This window comes from Meriones unguiculatus, chromosome 2 (genome assembly GCF_030254825.1).
Source record: "Meriones unguiculatus strain TT.TT164.6M chromosome 2, Bangor_MerUng_6.1, whole genome shotgun sequence".
Taxonomy (NCBI): Eukaryota; Metazoa; Chordata; class Mammalia; order Rodentia; family Muridae; genus Meriones; species Meriones unguiculatus.
Window position 1 is genome coordinate 180,036,281 of NC_083350.1, and position 16,648 is coordinate 180,052,928.

Below are 16,648 nucleotides of genomic sequence, written 5' to 3' on the forward strand. Positions count from 1 at the left end.
GGAGGGTGTGGGATTCCCTGGAGCTACAGTAGAATAAGCCTCAAGTGAATGTAGGTCCTCTGCAAAAGCAGCATGTGCTTTTAACTGCTGAGCTGGCTCCCCAAGCCCAAGCAATTACAGCTCACAAAGTCTGGGGAGAGTGCCACATACCTCCTTTATTGTTGACCAACTCTCATAAACACACTCAAGACTGTGACTTTTTACCAGGCACATTTTTCAGGCTAACTCCTTAACTTCCTTTTGGCCTCAGTTTACTTAAACTCTAGTTTACTTAGTCATAAAGGAACAGAGGGTATATCTTATATTATGAGGAATTTTTAAAAATTAATTTTATTATTGTGTATGTTTGATATATGTGTCTGTCTCTCTCTGCCTCTGTCTCCCCCAGCCTTTGTGTGTGTGTGTGTGTGTGTGATTGCATGCCACAGTGTTTGTGGGTGTCAGAGGGCTTTCCTTCTACTTCTAGTAGATTCTGGGGATCAAACTCTTGCTGAAAAGCTCGTGTGGCAAGCGTTTAGCCATGGAACCAGCCATAAATCCTGGATTATGAAGAGTAAATAAAGTTCTCAACTACATTTTAAAAGTTAACTTTTCAAGAAAGAATCTGATAGGAGGATTTTATATAAGATATATATGTGTGTGTGTGTGTGTATATATATATATATATATATATTATATATGTGTGTATATATAAAAGAGGCCAGAAACGGCAATATTCCCTCCTTTGGAGTTTTGGATAGATTTGTGATATGATGTTACTTGCTGAATGTATGTAGCCTTCAAAATTTGTATATCTGAAAGTTAATCTCTTTTGTGATGGCAACAAAAGATCAAAGGTCAGTGCATTAGAAGGTATTCAGGTCCTGAGGGGTAGACTCCTTATAAATGAAGAGAGTGGCCTGATAAAGGAAACTAGGAAGCATTCTCCATCTTTTTCCACAACACAACAATATAAGATACCAGGAGCCACCACCCCAGATGAGGGTCCCCACAAGAGTCTGAATGTAGGCATCGTAATCTAGGACTCTCAGCTTCTGGAACTATGACAAACTTGTATAAGCCGCCAGTCAATAGTATTTTATTACATCAGCCAAAATTAATGGCAACATACGGCTCTAATTAAGGGATACACTAGTTACAGCCTAAGTATTAAGACAAAAAACAAACAAACCAAAACAAACCAACACACTCAAAAGGCAGAACTCTGACCAGCCTCCTAATCAAAATCAAAATACTTAAGGTTACAAAAGCAGTTAGATATACTAGATAATTGAACAGAGACCTATACATAGGTTCTTTGTATAAAATTACTCCTTTTTTTTTTTTTTCTATTTTAAAACTCTTTCAGGACTGGGTAAGGGAAACTAGATGGATTCCTGGGGCGGGTGTGTATGTGTATGTGTGACTAGACTCAGCAAGTTCCAGGCCAGCGAGAGACTGTCTCACAGTGGAGACTGTCCTCACTGTCATGAGGAATGATACGTGAGGTTGACCCTCTGCTTCCACCAAGCCACATGTGCACACAAACATGCATATGATAACAGAAACCTCAAGAGCAGGCTCAATGTTACCGCTACTTCAGAGCTCTGTTTAGGTCATGAAATCAACCGTTTCAATTCTATTTCTGTGCATTTTAGACCATTGCTGACTGGAATATTTATGCCTGTTACAGCACTGAGTTCCAGTCACCTTACCACAAGCCCACTTGACAAACTCGACGAGCAAGATTTGGAATATAACTGTGTCTAGAATCAATCAGTTCATTAACAGATAAAAATCACCGTGGGCAACAGAGTAGTAGAGAGACACCAGTTGACAAAGGTCTCCAAGGAGGTTCACAAGGCCCTACCCCTAGCTGCGGAAGCTAAGGGCAACTGATGATGGCCAGAAGAGAGATAATCATTCTGTCTGTGAGTGTGGCCACAGTTAGGTTTCCAGTGCTCCAGTGTATAGCCCCACACCCGTGCGCACACAGGCAGCCAGATTGGGTGCAGTGAGATAAAAACAAAAAGGAGAGGACATAAAGTTGGGAGGGCGATGGGCTGGGGGCTCAAGGGGATTTTCGGAGGAAATCTGCGTGAGTATCTTCATATATTGTATACATCTATGAAAGTTTCAAGGATTAACTTAAAACAGTGAAGAACACCATAATGGGAGAGCATACTTAGAAAGTGTAAAGCAAAATTAATTCTTTTTGTGATGTACAAAAACCCGTAGTCTCCTAATTGCAAAAACAAATCCTTGAAAGAGATGTAAATAAGTGTGAGCCCAATGTATTACAGCTTTTGATAATTACATGAAGACAAAATTGAGTGACAAAGACAGGCAGTCCTACTTCTCTGTAAAGTACTTTACTCATCTAGACATCACCTTACCAAGCTCTCCATAGCCTGTATTAGATGGATTATTCATTTAACAGACAAATACCAAGAGCGTGGCTTATGCTAGTGGCTACTCTACTCTCTGAACAAATGGAGATCGTGGCTCTTGTTTTTCTTTTCTCACTGACCCTTCTGCTTTTCTGTAGTATAAACAGTCCTATATGTAAGCCTTGTTGCAAAAGGAGTATATACATACAGGCTGGGATCCTGGGAAAAAGGGAAGGAGAGAATAAAATGTCTGGGAATGATTTCTACATTACTAAGAGTTGACACAGGCCAGAGAGATGCAAACGACCAGGTTCACAGGCCACACTGTGAGTTAAGCAACCAAATCTTTCATGAAGGACGCAGTAGAAGCAGAAACGGTCATGTACAGAAGGCGACGGAAAGTTTATTATTTAGTAGTGTCTTCAGTGACTTTGAAAGCATGCATTTTCCCTGGGATTAGGAGTGCTGTCATAAGGTGCCCTCTGAAGATTGTGTGGTGAGAGACTCCACGCGTGAAGGAATTCAGAGACAGTAAGCGGGCTTCGAAAGGACCCCGGGAGGCTGCTTCCCTCCTAACCTGTGCGGCAGCCAGTGCACTCTTGTGCTCTTCCAAAGTCACTACAAGCTGCCCGTGCTCCGAGAGTAAATTCTTATGCTGTTGCTACACAAAAAAGAAGTTTACATGGTGAGCCAAATTAACGTCACAAAACAAAATTCTTTGGTCTGGCCGCCCAAGTGTTATTTGCATGCTTGATAGCTGTTGCAGCAGCATTTGTTAAGTTCAAAAAATTCTTGGAGAGAGGTATGGTTTATAGAGTATACTAATATCTACCAAGAGTGCGACCCAGATAACCTTACCTTAGTAGTCAGCCTATGGAAGTAAAAACTACCTCAACGCGTAATTATCCAGCAAAATAATGAGCACAGTATTGATACAAATATGCAGATGTCCTAGGCCACCAGGATGTTAGGATGCCAAAGTGCCAAAAGTATCAGGGATACTCCAGATATGCACAGCCCATGACTGTAATCTGGGTTTGTGAACCAGATCAATCAGGGGAAAAAATTTAAAAGAAAGAACTTCATTTTTATTTTTTAATCGTGTGTGTGTGTGTGTGTGTGTGTGTGTGTGTGTGTGTGTGGTGGCGGTGGTGGTCATGGGGTATGCATGTGAATGCAGTGTCCACAAAGGACAGACAGGACATTGGATTCCCTGGAGTTTCAGTTATAGGTGGTTGTGAGCAATGGTGGTGGGAACAAAACTCGGTTCCTCTGCAAGAGCAGCAAACACTCGTAATCTCTGAGACATCTTTCCAGCTCCCAGGAATGACTTTTGAAGCCATTCTGCAAAGTAAAGTACAAACAACCCAGAGCCAAATGTCTGATTCATCTTACCTTGACATCTTGAAGCTGTGTGTGAATATCTTGGTGTGCTTTTCTTAGTTGTCTATTCTCTTCTCTCAAATTATACACAGTTTCTGTTTTGTAAGAACAAAATATATACGTTGAACTTCAACTATAAGCTATTCCAAATCAGGAGAAGACTATAGCATATAGCATATAGCATGGGTTCAAAGGCTCATTGCAAAATGATGTGAGGCTTTGGCTTAAGCCTTTGGAAGCAGACTATGCAGTGCATACTAAACCAGCAATTTAATCACACAGGTGTTGAAAATGAATATTTCTGTTAATAAATGAGTCCGTGGGGCTGAATGTAATGGGCAGGTGGTCTCAGCATCGAAGATCTTCTCAAATGAAAAGTCGTTACTAACAGAACAGGCTATTTCCCATAGCACGAATAGTTTTCACATCACCTCAGAGGGTACTTTAATTAGAGACAACAGAAACCCACTTCTCTGATGATAACCTTTAATTATTTCTTACTCCTGTCACTGAGGTCTTGGTTAATCTAAATTCAGCTCTAAGTAGTCTTTTCAGAGCTGGGATGTGAGTGTCAATTTAGAGTGACGTCCCAAACCCTCCCGTCCCTGTTCAGGTACCAGCGTCCATATTTGAGCACTCATTGTTTAAAAATGGACGTAACAATATCTGGCAGTATTAGGCCAGTGAATGCACAGCAATACATAACACAAGGGAAGCTAGGTGCTGGCTTCATGGTTATATGATTTATTTTGGAAGAAGTGATGGTTGTGAGAAAGAAAGGGGGCACAGTTAATGCATGAGCTGGGACAGCAGGCATTAAATAAATCTGGCTTGCACCAGGCAAACTGTACCCATATACAGATAACCTCTACTGACAGGCAACCATTTCTGCAGGTAAGTTAAGCATCAAAGGAAACAGTCAGCCCCCTCCTCTTACCACACCTGGTACATTTTTAATTTCCTATTGCCTGTTCTTGACTCCCGGGCACAGGATTTATGATTACATTTGCGGAGGTGGGGGAGTTAAGAACAATCTGGCCTTCACATCAGAGCAGCAGTCAAAAGAGGACACCACTGCCCATCTACAAGGACATTTAGTGTACTGCAAGCTGTATGGGGCTTTTTAACAAAAATACTTGAAAGACCTAAACTTGAGTAGTTCTGATTCCTTTTTTTTTTTTTTTTTTTAATTTTCAAACTTACTGGCAGTGGCTTCTATGCTTTCACTGGGTTTCTACTAGCAAGTTTTGTTCTACTAGCAAGTCCAGTTCTTCATATGTTAAGTGAAACAAGACCCTTGCTTGCCTGCTTCCAGGTTTGTGAAGAAAATTCAGCAAAACCATCAACAGAAGGGTTTCACCTGATCTTAATACATTATAGAAATGTATCATTAGCTATTACATTCACAATGATGAAGAGAAATTAAGTTTCCACTTTGCCAGTCTTCCTTGGGAGAGGAGGAGGTTTAAATACTCTCCTGGTATCACATTAGGCTACCAAAGATTGCCTGCACTTACGGCCTCTAGCCACCACTGACCTTCATCAATCACAAAATGCGTTAACTTTATTGCTTAATTCTTTTATCCAGAATCATGTCTTAGTTCCACTTCTGTTGCTGTGATAAAATGCCCTGATGAAGGCAACCAGGGGCAGATAGAGTTTATTTCAGTCCACACAGCCAGGTTATAGCACATCCCTCTAGGGAAGCCACTGTGACAGGAGCTTGAAGCATCCAAAGGCAAGAGAGAGAAAGGAAGGGATACTTGTACTCAGCACCATCAATCATTTCCATTTAGTCCAGGACTCAGCCCTGAAATGATGCTGTGTAATGGGCATTTTGGTTTCCTTAAAAACTCAGTTATGCTACATAAACATGTTTTTGTTTAGTCCCAGGTGCGGGATGGGATGTGGGATTGCTTTAGACTGTCCACTGCAGCAGGCTATTTGCCTTTGTGCAGGCTCTGAAAGGGGCGTGATCTTTGACAGTTGCAGATTAATTCTGAGGAATCTGGAGAGGGAATAAATGTCAGCGCTCAGAGAAAGGTGTCCCTCCGAGGAAGGAAAAGGCTTCCCCCCTACTGCTCCTGGTTGTTGTTGCTGCAGTTTGATCAGAAGTTGGTGATAACCTGACCATGAAGATTGGACTTGCCCCAAGGAACCTGACAGCCCTAAACAACAGGAAGTCGTGAAAGCAGAACTATGGCCCCTCTTCCCATTACCCTTTCTCTCCTATCTGGTGTTGCAAGGGACTGGGTTGGAGAAGGCAGGTAGAGGCATAAGGAACCCAAATAAAATAGATTAAAATACATGCCTACAGGGCTCTACCACAATTAGATGGAGCCATCCCATCTCAACTAACCCAAATAAGAAAAAACATCATAGGCACACTCTCAGGCCAATCTAGACAATCCTTCACTGAGATATTTTCAGGAGATTTTAGAGGGTTTCAAGTTGACAATTAACAGCAATTATCACAGTAACACAATTATTATAATCAAACACATGTACAGATGTGTAAAGTGTCCAGCAAAGTGTCAAAGGCACTTTCTATACTCAGTTGATTCAGATCCTTTCAAGAAATTTTTCTATCTCTCCCAAGTGGTGAGAGAGAGAGAGAGACAGAGAGAGAGAGAGAGAGAGAGGGAGAGGGAGGGAGAGATTTCTTTTCTTATTGATGAGCATGCTTCCTGTATTTCCACTTTTGTGGAAAATTCTGGGTGCAAAATTCTGAGGCTGAAAAGCTTTAGTAGTCAGGAATGACATATTTGTATCCTCCTATTTTCTATAATTCTGATATTTTTCTATATATATTATTAAATTTTTACTATATATAAAATATTGCTTTAAAATGATATGAAAGGCTAGAGAGATGGTTCAGAGTTTAAGAGCACTTCCTGTTCTTCCAGAGAATCTTGGTTCAATTCCCATCACCCACAGGGAAGCTCACAACCATCTATAATTCCAGTCACTGGGGGATCTAATGCCTCTCTGGGGCCTCCAGACACACGAGGCATGCTTGTGGTGCACAGACATACATTCAGGCAAAACACCACATACGTAAAACAAAAATTAAGAAATAAAACGAGTGGATTACGCATAAGGGAGACTGCTCTTCCGTGCAGTTATTACTGTGAAATGCCCTAAACATACAAGACCTTAAAGCAGGGCAGCACCATAGCATTTGTGTGTGTTCTTGTTGACATGGTAGACAAAAACATCTTTGGCTCCTACCCAATCACCTTTTAGCTTAGAGAGTTCCTGTTCCTTTTCTTGCTGCAGCTGCAGGTACCTCTGTTTGTGGTCATTGAAGGTTCTGCTGAAGTCTTCCCCTTGCTTACGGTGTTCCTCTTCCAAGTCGCTGTGCTGTTTCTTCAGCTCCTCATGCTGACTCTGCAATATGAATACCCGAGGACACAAGAGTCTGTTTCTTGGCTCAGTGCCCTCTGTCTTAACACAGGTTAGAACACATGAAGGGCTGAGCTCAGGTTGTGCTCCATTTGCGGGATTCCCTTTCATTTCCTTTTCTCTTGAACAGAATAGTGTGAGATAAAGTTTAGTTTTAAACATCAATAAGGGTAAGAAGCTGACACAAGATACGGAAATTGGCAATCTAAGGCTATCTCCCTGTTGTTAAAGAACTGTGCAAAGAAGGTAAAGGTGATGGTAATTTTAGCCTTGGCTACTTTGTGTGTTTTCTCTACTCTACAAGCAAGACCAAGGCTCCACAGTATTCAGGGAGGTTCCAGGACAACTCGAGGTTATATGCTACCTAAATCTGAAAAAAGCTCAAGACTCTTCATGGTATCCTATTTGTACATTTCTGCCACCATGCTTTCCATCATTTTGAGACTACTTGTTCTCTCTCTAATTCACTATAATTCACTGGTGTTACAATTACTGCACTGTAAAAAAAAAATGATGGCAAAAAATATCTGCCTACCATTAGTATGCACTCAAGTCTCTTCTACATGTTTTAGAAATACTCAAAGGCAGGACCATTGACCACAAGGGACCACTCTATTCAATATCTCTTTGATTGTCAGTCTTCTAATAACCCGGTTTTAGAGTGGCTGGGGTAGAGGAGAGGAGACTATTGCTCGTTTGGGGAAAGTAATGAATTGTTTTTAGGATTCATTTTTATTTGTTTGATCTTATACTACAGTTCTATACCTTGTTACAAGTTAGTTAAATTCTAGAGTCTACAAATGCTTATGTGAAAGGATGGCCTGCTTTAAGTAATGTACTAAACTCTTGGAGAAAGGGCACGTTCTAGTTTCAACAGAAAGTGTGTGCCTTGCTGATGTGAAGGTGTAGCAAATGCTTAACACTGATGTGGAGAAAAGACCTCAGCAAGATTTTCACATGGTGCTGAATGCTATGCTACTCTCTCCCAGCTTAAGAGAATCAACAGCTCTCTTACTTGTGCTTTTGCTCTTCTCGACACTTGATAGTAAGTTGTATCCAAGGCCCAAGGAAGGAAAACATTTAAATAATAAGTTGTGTTCTTGGAGTAGTTAAAAGTATATCTCTTAAACATTAGTAACACAGATGAAGCTTTTGAGTTCTACATACTACAGTCTGTGTAAAATACAAGAAAACCACTGTAAGAAACTAAGCAAAAAAGAACTTTAAAGATATCAAAGAAAACAAAATTTTAGAAGTAGGTAACAAGAAAGCCTGATATTATATAAGAAAATGGGTAATATCGTAACCACATTTATTCCTGAAAAAAGGTAATAATCATGCTGGGACATTAAAACTATAAACAACTATGGCTATATATACTAAGTACACATTCTACAAACCTTTCCTTTTATCATATTGTGTATGGCTAATCAGCTCAAGTGCGGCCTGCGGCTTTCTCCGCTCATATAGGAGGTCTTAGGGTACTTACTTTCAGCATCTGATGCTGGACATTCAATGCACTGTATCTGCTATTCGAATCTTGCTGCAAATAAAAGAAAATCAAAGGATAACTGATATGGTTCTTTTGCTGCGGACAGCTTCATTGCCTAATAAAAGATTTTCACTTTTGTTTTTTCAAGCTAACATCAATTCTGTGTTAGAGACAGCATGTCCTTGGGGCCTTATCATTTATTTATTTATTTAGCACTGCTGGAGGTTGAACGCAGGGCCTTGCTTATACTAGGCAATTACTCTACCACTGGGCCACCCACTCTCTAAGAACTCCCATTTCTTTATTTAACAGCAGAAACAATGAGGTTCCAATTTTCTTGTGGGGGTTGTTGGATTTTATTAATGGAAAGAACGGAAATGGAATCATCACAAAATTATAGGTTGGCAGGACTCTCAGAAATTATTTGGGTCTGCTTCTTACAATCTAAAGGAGCCTAGAGGCCCACGGACTTCTGGAAGTCACTGTGTATGGCTCATACAGTGTTTAGCACCAGGGATGGGTGGGTGGGGCGGGAGGGTATATCACTTAAGAGCAGGCTTCACAGCTCTCTATGTGTTAGGGAGGGAGGAAAGGCCATTCCTCCCTCAGCTTGAGTGGGTATTCCATAATCTTCACTTTACCACCACAGTGAGAAACCAGAACAGCAGGTACTTTACACAGCAGCAGAGGGAGAAATGGAGTTTGAGCTCTCCCTTCTGATCCCATGTTCTTGAACCTCCCCGTGGTCTATGGGAGCAGCTGTCCCCACAACCCTACAGTTCCAACATCCCAATCAATATACTGAAGACACCTGGTGCCTTCTGCCTCCCTTTGTGGGGCTGATTTATTTTTGCACCACACACCCTTCTATGCTCTATCACTGCACTCGGGCACTCTCACATTTTCTTCATACAGCTCCAAAAATAAACTACACTTTTGCTTTATCATTTCATCCCCTGTCCTTTCCTTCCTTCCTTCCTTCCTTCCTTCCTTCCTTCCTTCCTTTCTTTTTTAGTTTATAAAGAAATTAGATTACAAAATACACAAAGGTGTGCACACAGGTCTTACTGGGCTTTTAAAAGCAAGTTAGAGTTGAAAGCTGAATACCTCGCTCAGGCAGGCCAAGAACTGACTTTTCCCAGTTTTGAAACCCTTAAACATTAATGTTTTATTTACCCAACACTCATACATTTTTCTAGTGTAAGAGAAAGATTAGCTTTTTCTCCATTCAATTTTAACTTTAAAATATTTTAAAATGTCAACATCACTCCTTTTGTCCATAATTCATTCTCCAGATACTTGCAAATGTCAACTCTGAGATAGGGCTCCTATGTGATAGTACACTGTAAAGGCAAAAGAAGTCTTACATGTCATAGAAAAGAGACAGCAAATAAAAGAGTGTATAAAAATGACCCTTCCTGTTGGCCATACCTGTAATCCCAGCATTAAAAAAAGTAGAGGAAGGAAGATCTGCAGTTCAAAGTCATCCTCTGCTCCTCAATGATTTTTGAGGCCTTCAACCTGTTTCAAAACTCCAGAACCAAACTGAGCAACCAAACAACTTCATATGACACAGCATGGCTATCTCAGTTTATCACTCATTGGCATCCATGTATCAAGAAGCAAGAAAAGGTAAGTTTTAAATACGCAATGCTTAACATTTTCCTCTCTGTATTTTTTTCTTCTCTTTTCTTTTTCTGTTCGTTGTACACCCTATAATGCCAGTGATAGCGTAATTTTTTTGCAGTAATATTTTTATCTCCCTCAAAGTTCCTGAAAAGAAATTAAAAGCCAAAACAGAAAAAAAGTCTTACCCTTCCTTTGTTTAGTGTTTCTTGTGCTTCTAACTTATAAACAAGGAAATCTAGGAAAGATAAAAGTGGAGAAAGTAAAGAATAAGTTAATTCACTTAAAAACTTTTAAATGTCTCATAGAAAAAAGTTCTACTTTATTCAGGCTTCCAAAAATGATTTCAGTTCAAATCAATCTTCTTGGTGATATATGTATTTCATTTTACCCCTCAAGGCTTTGGAAAACAGACATCAAAGCGTACAGTTTTCCACTTTCTCTTCTATCTGCAAATCCAGCATCACCAGAATCCATGTCAGTGAATAATGGGACACTTACCATATCTCTGTGAAATCTGCCTTTGAAACTGAGAGGCAAGAGGGTGCACGTGGAGACAAGGGTGATTTATAGCCTCCCACTAGAGGGCACATGGAATTCTTTCAGGAACTAAAAAAGCAATTAAGCCATCTATGCCATCTTCAGTCTACGCCATCTATTACCCACTAGATGGCTCTATAAAACCACTCAATAGTGGAAGACAGGGCAGCGATAAGTCTTAGAGCATTTCTCAGAGCTCTACGGTCTGTTGGAGCTAAGAGTCTGGAGAGTATAGCATGGTACCCAGCACCCATCCCCACACTCTCCAAGGAAGTCAAGGGTTTAAGTTCCAGGGTTCATCACAAAACATGAATAAATAAAAAAATAAGAATGAAGGAAACGTTCAGGAGCTGGATGTTGGGGTGCGTATTTTCTTCAAAAGCTCTGGTAAAACTCAATACCACTGCCTGGGTCACGTGTTAATTTCTAACTGAACAACGTTGCCAGTAAAATTTTTCATGAGGTAATAATTATATCTGCTTCATTCAAAAGACTCCAGGTAGTGGGTACTGGGTCACTAAGTTACAGACCTAAGGAGGAATGTATAAAAAGTGGCATGTTCTAAACAATGCATGTTTTCCACAAACCCCAACTGTCAGCAGAGATTTGATGCATCAGTAATATACCTATGTAATATTCAGAAGGCAAGTCTGGTGTTATTTCTGAAATAATCTATTCACTAATGTAAGACCTCCACGAAGGGTGCAGAAACAGAATGGAAGCTTCTAAATCTGATCTTGAGCCTCTAATACAGAAGGTTCTCTATGGGACTGAAGGGAACAGAGACCTCTCAGTCACAGCCTGGATGATGAGGCTCACACCTCTTACACTTGCTGTTTGACTTGAGTTCCCAAAGAGGAAGAAGGGGTTTCTTCCTCATCACCAAGACTGTATAAAGTGTCTGCATCATGCCTAACACATTTTCTGACAGCTCTTTCTCTGCCCACCTATGGCACTGGCTTCAGACAGATTTGAGAAACAACTTAGAACAAATTACGAAGCCAAAAAGCATCATAGATCAAGGACATGCTACATCAAAGAAGGGCAAGAAGAAACAACAGGGTGCAAGCTCATGTTGTCTTACCTTCCTTTGCTTTCTTGTGCTCAAGCCTTTCTTTTTGCAAAGATTTCTCTAATCTTGATCTGTGTTCATATACAACTGAGAAAGAAAGGGTTAAAATTTGTCAGTGAACTAAAAGTCGCAGAGTAAAGTTAATTGCAACTTAAAAACCATAAAGCAGTATTGGGCCCACATCCAATTAAAGTAAAAACATAAAAGTTTCCCATTTGGGGTAAAGAAAACAGGTAGATGTAGTCAAAGATCCAGATTCCGTGTAAGTAACATGCACAAGTGACACACATGTAATTAAAAATAACTCTGGGCGGATTCCCTAGGAAATGCTGATGTATGTCAGGTAGCCAGAAACTTTTTTCGAGGATCCCCTTGCCCAAGTGTCGCTAGGAGGTCCACCACATCTCTTCCCGGCAACTGTCCACCGGCCCGACTTCAATCAGTCTGCACCAGAGGAGCACTGTCCTCTAATATCCCCCAAGTCAGTGTGCTCTGCATTTCAACCAGAATGAGCTAAGCCAACTGCCATGGACAGCTAAGCAGCACACCGTGATGAAAGGCGAGAATCTCTTTCCACTTCCGACATGTGGAGCCAAGGGTGGAGACACTTCCCGAAGAACCCCTGAAAAGTGCTCACGAAGAGTCAGATTCACGGTCTGTGAGAGCAGAGTGATGTCTGTTCTGGAGGCTCTTCCTGGCTTCTCAGCTTTCTGCTGATTCATATACTCGGACGGTGTCAGAGGTGTTTGGAGAGGAGGGAGGAACAGACTTGTGGAGGGAAACAGGGAACAGTGCTTACCACAGCTCTTAATACACTGGCGGATGGGTATCTGCAGCAAGCAGAAGCTACAAGCGAGGGACACTTCCTCTTCGAGTGAATGAAACGTGACTTTTACACTAGACTAGATCAGATATAATCAATGCTATGTGTAGAGGTACAAGCTATTAAAAAATGCAGGGGTATTTGATTTTAATTCTCAGAGGAGCCCGAGAAACCAACAAATGTGTCTCAGACTTTTTAGGGGAACAGAAGCCTCCGTTGCAGAGTGGTTTGAACAGGCTGTGAGGGCTGAGAAAGGGATAAATCCCTCCAGCTCCTGTTTGCTCAGCACTATGTCAGCTGCGACCTCATTCTCCAGCAGGCTAAGCCAATTCTGTTACTCCATTCTTTGATCACACCCAAGCACCCCTTGGCTATATACAATTCCATCATCATTGGTCAACAGCTGTCTGTATACAACACAAGAACTGTCTCCACACAAATGGCTGCTGCCAAAGTTATCAGGATCCCAGGAACTCCCCACTTCTGTCTCCTCCTATGACCCCTTGCTGCTGAAGGGATTGCCTGCTTCTCCCTCTTCCCTTTCTCAGTCACAGCATCCTGCTACTAGCGACTGCTGTTCTCCATCTCGGCCTCGGTTGATACAAAAGACCTCACCCTGAATGACTTCTGGCATGAGGCAGGAAGAGGTAAATGTTATACTAGCAATTAAGATATGTATATTGTTTATTCATTGCCAATTAATATTAGCCTATTTCTTTAATAATATTGTCCTAGTTTTCTACTGAAAAACGCTGTTGAAGAAATGGCAATTAAACTTTTTTTTCAGTAGATTATAATCTGGAAGCCCATCTTCCATAAAATTCAGATAGTAAAGATAGACCAGATAGAATCTCTACATCCTTCTAGAAAACACAATCACTATTTTCTCTCTCTCTCTCTCTCTCTCTCTCTCTCTCTCTCTCTCTCTCTCACACACACACACTCACGCACACACACACGAACACACACACTCAATTCTTTTGCCATGCATTTCTCAAGCTTTTGAGCTGATGATTTATCTAGTGGGTTTATTGTTTCTGTTAGAAGAAAGACCACTAATCAATCCTTGTCTCTATAGTTCTATTTATACTTTTAAGCCAAGGGCATCAGTCAAGATGAACTAAAGCTACACAATGGCATATAATGGATATTCTCATAGAATCAAGCAAGTCTAATGGTGAGGAGTTTAAAACAATGATTCAAACCTGCCATTCAAACTTATTAATCTGATGTAAGCCTACACAGGAATAAGGACTTGAAACATAAGAATGCATGGGAAAAAAAAAAACCCTCTGTAATACTCATCTCCTCCCAGGTTTGTGGAAAGAGGATGTAATATTTTCCATGCAGTAAAGAATGAAAAGAGGGCTCGTTTCCACTTAAAAAAAAAAAAAAAGAAAGAATGAAAGAAAAACCTCTTAGGGGTTTAAAACAACATTCAAGCTTCCTCCAACCATTTGGCATTTTAACATTGACTTTCATCTAAAAGTTACAAAAGAAATGCTGTGTGCATTTCCTTCCTTCTTGGTGAAAGAGTATTTTCACAAGTTCAGAGCAAAACACTCCAGCTCAGAACTGAGAAGCAATTCTTGTTGGGGCTGGAGAGATGGATGGTTCAGTGTTTACAAGCTCTTGTTGCTCTTGCAGAGGACCCAGGTTTGGTCACCAGAACCCAAATGATGGTTCACAGCCACCAGCTACTCCACAGAGGATCAGGGTGTTCCTTTTGCCCCTCAAAAACACCAAACATGCCTGTGGTGCATTTGCGTACTTGCACAGAAAACACTCAGACACATAAAATAGATAAATATTTTAAAAATTAAAGAAAGTAACACTCAAAAGTCCTTCAGAAAGTATCACCAAATGTCTTAGCTCCTTAAGCCAGGGCAGGACATTGCTTTTTTGGCAGAACCAACAATGGCCCATAATTTTTTCACTTCTTCAGATCTGACTACAATATAACACTTTACCTTTACAAAACAAGGCCTAAAACTTGGATGAGAGTCACACAGTATAGCTAGTGGAATAATTAAGGTTTGTCAGTAATCAGATTTTAAATGAATAAATATGTAATTTCAAAATTTTTCAGCTATAGAAAGATAATTAGGTAAAAAGTAAGAAAAAGAAAAATAACTTCAGAGCAATACATAGTTTTCAGGACAGAACGTTATAAAGGGTTTCTGGGTAACTTCAGGACTAACATTGGGTATTTATGATGCTCTGCCTGTGAGTGTGTTTTATACACATTTCTATGGATGTGTGTGAGTATACATGTGTATGTAGAGACAAGACAGATATCAGGTGTCTTCCCTGATAGCTATCTGTTTGTTTCACTAAACCCAAAGCCTCTCCATTCAGCTATGCTGTCTGGCCAATGAACCCCAGGGGCCCCATCTGTGATACCCCCAGTGTTGGACTTATAGACCTGCTCCATTCAACCTGGTTTCTATTTATTTATTTATTTATTTATTCACTTTACATCCTGATTGCAGCTCCCTCCCTCCATTCCCCAAAGTCCCACCCTCCAACCTTCTCCCCTATCGTCTCCTCCCCTTCTCCTCAGAAAAGAGGAGCCCCATCTCCGCCAACCTGCTCTAACACATCAAGATGCATCATGACTAACTAGGAAAACGTGATTAGAAAGCAGGCAACAGAGTCCATGTCAGAGATAGTCCCCACTCCCAATTACTAGAGGACCCGAATGGTGACCATGCTGCCTGTCAGCTACATATGTGTTAAGGGGCTAGGCCCAGTGCATGAATGCTCTTTGGCAGCTGGTCCTTTGTATAGGTGCTGCAGAGCCGAACACAAGTCTTCATGTTTGTGCAGCCGGTACTTCACCAACCAAGTTCTCTCCCCAGTCCCACTATGATAGTTTGTAAGAACTACTAACCTGTAGTACCAATTCATTATAAGTGGGGTGGAGGCAGAAGATGATGAGTCAACATGAAAATAACACTTCAGATGTACTTTTTTGTTATCATTTTTTTCTTGTTTTTTGTAACTTTACTTCATACAAAGTCAGAGGATGAAGACAGAAAAATCTTAGAAAATCCATAGCAAACAAGAACCTGAAGGGACAAAGGGAGTAACTGCTGCATCTGACCCTCACTCTGGGCCTTTCCTCCGCTCCCAGGAGAGCAAGAGGGCATCACTAAGGCACAGCGTTATGGTCCATCTTCTTGATTTCTCATTTAGATGACCCCTACACTGTTAAGGCAAACTCTTTCCTCTCACTTCATCCTTGGTTCATCCTTGAGTTTGTGCTGCTCAAATTTGGATTCTGAATATGCTCTGAGATCCCCATGTTAAAGGACACCTCTGGGAGGCAGTGGAACTTTTTGCAGGTGAGCCTATTGAGGAGTCCCTTGGCCACCAGAGTGTCCTGTGAAGGTGATTTCTATTTGTTCTTGGCTAGCAGTAAGCAGTTTTTTATACCACGTGTCCAAAAGCAACCAAATAACAACAACAACAAAGACAGGGCCAAGCACTGTAGACTGAGGCTCAGGAGACTGAGTCAAAACAAACCTTTTCTCTAGATAAGTTAATTGTCTCTGATATTTGATGTAGTGGCAGGAAACTAACAGACATGTTGTCCATTACAGCCTTCCCTGCCTTCTTTATAATTTTACACTTTAATTTTGTTATTATTTGACTCTCCTGCATGAGTAAGACCCCGTGCATGTTCTATCCACATGCTGGATGAGTCCTAGTTAGTCATGCTGGCTCATCTTTCAGCCCCATGGCCTTCTCACTTCTCCCTGAACACGCCAGATAGACATTTACCTCATTACAATTCTAACTGCATTTTCTTCAAGTATCTGAATAAGTAGTTTCTGTATTCCTCTCACCTTCTCAGGGCTGGGGAGATGGCTAAGTAGGCAGCAGTGCTTACTGCTCAGGTATCAGGATCCACTTGTAAACCCCTAAAAGAAAGA

General features: G+C 41.0%; 1 protein-coding gene across 4 annotated transcripts in view; it reads right to left on the bottom strand.

The window, feature by feature from the left end:
• Golim4 (golgi integral membrane protein 4) overlaps positions 1–16,648 on the bottom strand; it is a 79,746-nt gene that overhangs the window by 22,856 nt on the left and 40,242 nt on the right. For 2 of the 4 annotated variants that reach the window (XM_021626361.2, XM_021626360.2), the window contains exons 2-7: positions 11,900–11,974; positions 10,464–10,513; positions 8,647–8,700; positions 6,992–7,142; positions 3,765–3,847; positions 2,947–3,030 (exon numbers count right to left, since the gene is read on the bottom strand). In XM_021626361.2, coding sequence (XP_021482036.2) covers positions 2,947–3,030; positions 3,765–3,847; positions 6,992–7,142; positions 8,647–8,700; positions 10,464–10,513; positions 11,900–11,974 — 497 coding nt within the window. The remainder of the gene's footprint in view (positions 1–2,946; positions 3,031–3,764; positions 3,848–6,991; positions 7,143–8,646; positions 8,701–10,463; positions 10,514–11,899; positions 11,975–16,648) is intronic. The other 2 variants (XM_060378446.1, XM_021626362.2) reach the window with 1 other exon arrangement.